The 6,227-nt window shown below is 34.1% G+C and overlaps 1 protein-coding gene across 2 annotated transcripts; it reads right to left on the bottom strand.

The window, feature by feature from the left end:
* Nucleotides 1–3,007: 3,007 nt before the first annotated feature.
* LOC141492623 (olfactory receptor 7D4-like) lies at nt 3,008–5,239 on the bottom strand. Of its 2 annotated transcripts, XM_074193108.1 has the most exons (2): nt 5,225–5,239; nt 3,008–4,000 (listed from the first exon to the last, which is right to left on the bottom strand). In XM_074193108.1, exons 1-2 carry the CDS (start codon nt 5,237–5,239, stop codon nt 3,008–3,010), a joined length of 1,008 nt encoding a protein of 335 aa, XP_074049209.1. The 2 variants fall into 2 exon arrangements, with proteins under 2 accessions (XP_074049209.1, XP_074049217.1); XM_074193116.1 differs by lacking the exon at nt 5,225–5,239 and having other exon boundaries at nt 3,008–4,006.
* Nucleotides 5,240–6,227: the final 988 nt, after the last annotated feature.

Here is a 6,227-nt window from a genome sequence, read left to right as displayed (position 1 = left end):
CCGGCCCTGGAGTCAGGAGTACCTGAGTTCAAGTCCACCTCAGACATCTAATAATTACCTAGCTGTGTGACCTTGGGCAAGCCCCTTAACCCTATTGCCTTGCAAAAAACTTAAAAAAAAAGATTCGCTCAAAGACTTTGCACATTGAGAACTCTTTAGGCTTGTTCATTGGGTTGGGCCATGCAGCTAAGTCATACCAAATGAGGAGGGGTCTGAGGTACCTGTGTTGGAGTCAAAGCCTGCTTTGACATGGTCCTGCTGAGCCAGGACTCCAGGAAACTGAACTGTGGATCCCTCCTATAGATCTCTCTGGCTCATTCCCTTCCACATCCTGTTGATGGTCTGACTACAGTTGCCTGGCTTGGGCACACTCCCTCTCCACTTTAGTTCCACCTGGGGGGAAAATGCTTCACTCTAGACTTTTGTGAGCTATGTCACTCCAGAATTCATTTAGAGTATGGATAAAAAAAGTTACTGGTTTCTCTCCTTCATCGTGGCTTCACTCTTTTATCTACCATGCTTCTACATTCTGGCACCTTGGTTTTTTAAAGAACATATCTTTATACACAAAAATATTCCAACATTATATTTTACAAATGTCCCTTCTTTTTAAACTGGTCATCAGTTTCAGAAGCATATTTTAGTCATAGATTTTTTCATATCAATTATTATGGAAACATTAGAGATAAAATGTATCTTTTTGAATTAATATCTTCCAATTTTCTTACATATGCCCAATGATTTGCAGCCTTGAAATGACATATGAAGAAATTATGCTCATTCTTTCTTGAGTAAGACCATGAAATTGTGTGTGTTTTAATTACTATTCTTCCCTTTTCATGACAATTTCTTTGCCAATATATTTTTATGGACAGATATATAGTCATAACCACCCCCTTCTTTTTCTTTTCCTATATATTCCTTGAAGGAAATATTAGTATCAATTAATATAAATTAAAGCAAGTAGCTTTTCACTCAGTCTAATGAAGAATTTTTTCACAATTAAAGCTGTCACTCAGTGAAAATGTCTAATTTTAGGGCGCCAAGTTCTCTGTATTTGAGAGTTCAAACAAAAGACAAATGTTCAATTACTTTCAATGACATTTTAAGATCTAAAGAGCATTAGTAAAATTTAGTCAAGTCATAGTAAACAATCAATCATTCATTAAATATATACACTGTCCCATTATTTATATTAGACAGTTTGAATACATAAGCAATTATTAGACAGTCTTTCTGCTCTAATACTTTAAATTCCATGGGGCCAAAGAAAATTGATGATAATGTACACATATAAGCTAATATTATGCAGTGAAGATTGCGAGAATGGGGAATTGAGGAAATTGAAGGTTTTACATTAACACAGTAAGAAAAGGATCTTCAAATTCATGATATAGAGAGAAGAATGGGGTCCCCCTCTGTTCCATGTTTAGGAGAAAGACATTTAATGATTCTCTGAGAGTATCATTTCAAGTAGGTGATTTTGATTGAAATGTAGAGTTTTATTGGACAGTTTTTGAGAAATAAAGCCAGACATATATATATATATATATATATATATATATATATATATATATATATATATATATATATATATATATATATACATATACATATATATATGTATATGTATATATATATATATATGCCTAAGATTATGAAGTATTTTAATAAACTCATAAGATAAAAAATAATTCTAGGAAAAACATGGAGACAGTGTAACATCAGAAAACATCATGAAGTAACCATTGTATGAGGGACATGATTACAATATGCTCACAAATAGAATTGGACTTTGAACATATGTACCTATTTGTGTATTTCATCAATAAAATAAGATGTATATAGTTTCTCAAAGGCTGGGTAATCAGAAATTCATTTCTGCTAGACCCAACAGAACTAAAAAGACTATATATAAAGGCAACAGATAAAGAGGCACATCAGGAAAGATATTACCAAATTGTGTTGAATTATTTTAATAATTCTAATTCAAAATGAGGATGTATAAAACATGGAAGCATCAGGATCCAGAATCACAATGATAAAATCTCACCATAATTTTTCTCTAATTTTTCTTTCCTTATTGCAGTGATAAAATAATTCATTGAGAAATAAATTCTCTTTTTGTCTCTTGATTACTATTATTTTTTCACCTGGAATTTTTTTTGTGGAAGTAGGATGTAGTGAAGCAGTTGTAATTATGGTTTCAAGACCAAAAATAGAGTAAAGATTTTATAGTCACTATAGTCACATTTTATAGTTACTGAGAAAAAGGGAAGCAAAAATTAAAGAAACTTGAGATTCATCAACTAGCATTTTTAACCACCTACTACTTACCAGGGACTCTATTATTTTGGATATTCAAAATGAAGAAAATAAAAACAGTATCATATCAAGGATCTTACAATCTACTGGGAAAGAAAATATAAAGAATATATATATATATATGTATATATATATATATATACATGCATGCATATATAGAATATACATTAGTAAAAATAATAAGAGAAAGAAGGAAATAGAAATAAGAGGATTTGTAACAGGCTTCCAGTATAAATGGCATTTATTTATATTTGACCTTGAAGGAAAAAAAAAAAGAAGCCAATGGATTCTTGCTCCGAGGGACAGTCTGAGAAAATCATAGCCAAGAAATGGAGGTTTTTATTCATGGATAAGAAAAGAGTGATGTGTCACTGGAGCTATGAATATATGGTCTAGAGAAAGTTATTAGAAGATTGGAGAAGTAGAGAAGAATTAGGATATGAAAGGATTTGAATGTTAAATAGAGAATTTTGTATTTGATCTTGGAGTCAAAAGGGAATCATTGTTATTCATTGATTAGGCAGTATACCAGGATCAAAACCTGTAACGTAGTTAACTCACTTTAATCTCTAAATAGAAGATAGATTTAAATCAGGAGAAAATTGAGAGGCTTAACATTTTTACCTCCTAATATTTCTCCCAGAATTACCTTTTTCTTATTGGAATTTCCAAGTCATTCCTATCACTGAGAAAATGTTTTTCTGTTCATGAATCTCCTAAGGGCAACTTTTATGTCCTTATTTCTTAGTGTATAGATAAAGGGGTTCAACATGGGAGTGACAACACCATATATTGCTGAAACAACTGTGCTCTTCCAGGAAGTTTTGCTAAATGAGGAGGTGAAATATACTCCACAGGATGTGCCATAAAATAAGGAAACAACACAGAGGTGAGATCCACAGGTAGAAAAGGCTTTATACTTACCCTGAGCAGATGGGATTTTTATAATTGAAGAACAAATCTGAATATAAGAGTATAGGATCCCCATGAGAGGGAATATACCCAGCAGTGCATAAAGCAAATACATCATGATATAATTGATGAGAGTGTCAGAACAAGAAAGCTTCATGATCTCAGGAAGATCACAAAAAAAGTGATGAATCTGCTGGTTCATACAAAAGGAGAGATGTGTTACCATTAGATTGAGAAGAAGGGAATTTAGAAATGCCAGTGACCAGGACAGTATCACTAGCAAGACACAGAACCAATAGCTCATCATTGCTGCATAGTGTAGAGGGTGACATATAGCCACAAAACGGTCATAGGCCAGAGCAGTGAGAAGGAAGTGATCCAAACCAGCAAAAAATATGAAGAAGAACATCTGCGTAAGACAGTCAGCATAGGGGATGGCCTTGTTTTGTGTCATGAAGCTCACCAACATCTTTGGGACTATGGTGGTCACCACACAGGTATCCACAAAGGACAAATTGGAAAGTAAGATGTACATGGGGGTGTGGAGATGAGAGTCAGAGCCAACTGCCAACATGATGAGCAGGTTTCCAACCATGGTGACCAAATACATGCATAAGAACAGTCCAAAGAGTGGTCCTTCCTGATCTGGATCCTCAGAAAATAGCAGGAGGATGAATTCTGTGAATTGCGTTTGGTTTTCTGGTACCATGGGCCTGGCTTTTCTGCTAGGAAAGAGAAATGAGAAGACCATGAGATGAAAGTGCTTTTATTTTAGTATGTGAAATGGTAAACTCTAACACATATTACTGATAGGATTTCTCCTTCTTGGCCCTGTCTCTGCCAAATGTTATTTTTTGAACTCAAAAAAATTACTCTTTCTTCATTCCAACTCAATTCAAGAGCAAGGATTTGAAACTAATATTCTCTAAGCTTCATTCCATTTCTGAAAGTCCATGAAATGCCATCTGAAATTAACTTTAATCATCAAGGACTATAGAGCAGAGAGATTAAAAAAAGATGCCATGAACATGGCAAGTGTACTATTTCTGATAAAAGCAGAGAGATAGGAAAGCTATCTAATATGAATGGACATATTTGGGCTTTATACTCTTCAACTGAAATCATAAAATCATATAGAAAAAGATTGGATCTTATAGGGAACATAGAGCAAAACTGAGTCTCTTAAAGATTCTAGGCATAAAAATATACTTAGCCACTGAGCATTTTACCTTTTTTTGAATAGTTTCATGGAAAGGAAAATTCTTAACATTCTTAGGCAACCCATTTAACTCTGAGCTTGCATTCCCCATTCATGTTGGGCTAAAATATGACTTTTCAAGTTCTGTCCTATGTGCTCATTCTGTTTCTTGAGATACTGAGAACCAATCTCTTTTTCCCCTCGCCCATAAGATTTCTTTAAATATGTGAAGAGAGTAAGTTCCGATTCCATATACATATTCTCCCCTTTAGATCAGGTAATTGTAATTGTTTGAACTGATTCTAATTAGGGCCTTCACCATGCTCCTTTTTCTGCCTTGTATACTTTGTAAAATATCAATGTTTTTGCTCAATTGTAGTACACAAAATATCAGACAAGATCAGACTATGATCAAAGACAATGGAATGATTATCTCCTTATTGGCAGCTAAATTTCTTTCAATTTAGGTTACACATATTTTAAGTTATTTTCTCTGCTATATCCCTGCTAACTTGCGTGGAGTTTAAAATTCACTGGAAGACACTTCCTCATTTTTCAAAAGAAAATTCATTTTTTGTTTTGGTAAAAAGTGTTCTGTGAGACTTCTGTGCTTTTCACTTTCTTGTATATTATAACTCAACATAGTAGGTAGTAGATAGTATTAAGCTTCCTTTATTAGGTATTCCTATCTTACTAAGGCATTCTGTGACAGCCAAAGGCTCTATATATGAAAGGGAATCTCTTTGAGACTGCTCCAACATCCTCAAAAGTGTTTTAGGATCTCAAGGCAATAGCACCTTCCATTTCTCAATCATTTATCCTGTCCCATACAACACATACATTTTACATTCTACACCCATTCCAGATGACATATGCTTTGTTTCTTCCTGATGATGCATGAGGATATTTAAAGTCAATTATTGGCCCTGGTTAACAAAATTGTAGATAGAGTATGTATTCACTTTTAAATGGGAATAGTCAATGTATGAGCATGTCAATAGAGAGAATGGAGTCTGGTCTAAAATTTTCAGGTGGAGTTAACAACTTCAAATAATCATAGGGCTATCTGCAGGGTTCTTTATATTAAAAGAAAAGTTAGCAATGATCTGAGTGAAAGAGAATATCTAGAAGATGGATTCCTCTGAGAATTCCCTATGCACTGAACCTCAGAATTGAAAGCACATACTGCAGTTTTCAAACATGACTTGATAGCCAATAATAATTTATTAAACATTTGCCATGTGCCATACATTGTTCTAAGATCTAGAAATACAAATTCTGAAAATTAAGGAGGGGAAGATCCAAGTTCAAGCCAATGGTGACATAACCAAGAGATTTAGATGCACAGTCAGGAGGAGATTAAAGAGAAACATATAGGAATTCTTGTACATAATGTGGAAATTCTTGAACTAACTGACCAAGGGGAAAAGGAGAATGTTGTGAGGAATGATGCCTGATGATGCTTAAGCCCAGGCCCTTTTTTCAAGACTTTGAAATTCATTGAGTCACAAAGAGGAGGGAAGTGATGAAAGATTTTTTTAAAACATGAGAAGTGCTTTTCTAGTTATTCCTCGAAGATCTCCTATGAAATGGAATGCACTGCCTCCTGATCGAACCTAGGCTATATTTGGAAAGCTCTAATTGTAAGAAGTTTACCAGTTTCTTTGTGTCCTAGAAACAAATCTGAATTTATTTTCTTCCATATCCTCTCAGGCTAGATAGTGTCATTTCTCTTGCTAACCCCTTCAAACATTCCAAGAAAGCTACCAAACCAGAAGTAGGAGCAGAAGAC

This window comes from Macrotis lagotis, chromosome 1 (assembly GCF_037893015.1).
Source record: "Macrotis lagotis isolate mMagLag1 chromosome 1, bilby.v1.9.chrom.fasta, whole genome shotgun sequence".
Lineage (NCBI taxonomy): Eukaryota > Metazoa > Chordata > Mammalia > Peramelemorphia > Peramelidae > Macrotis > Macrotis lagotis.
This window is presented reverse-complemented; position numbering and strand designations above follow the sequence as displayed.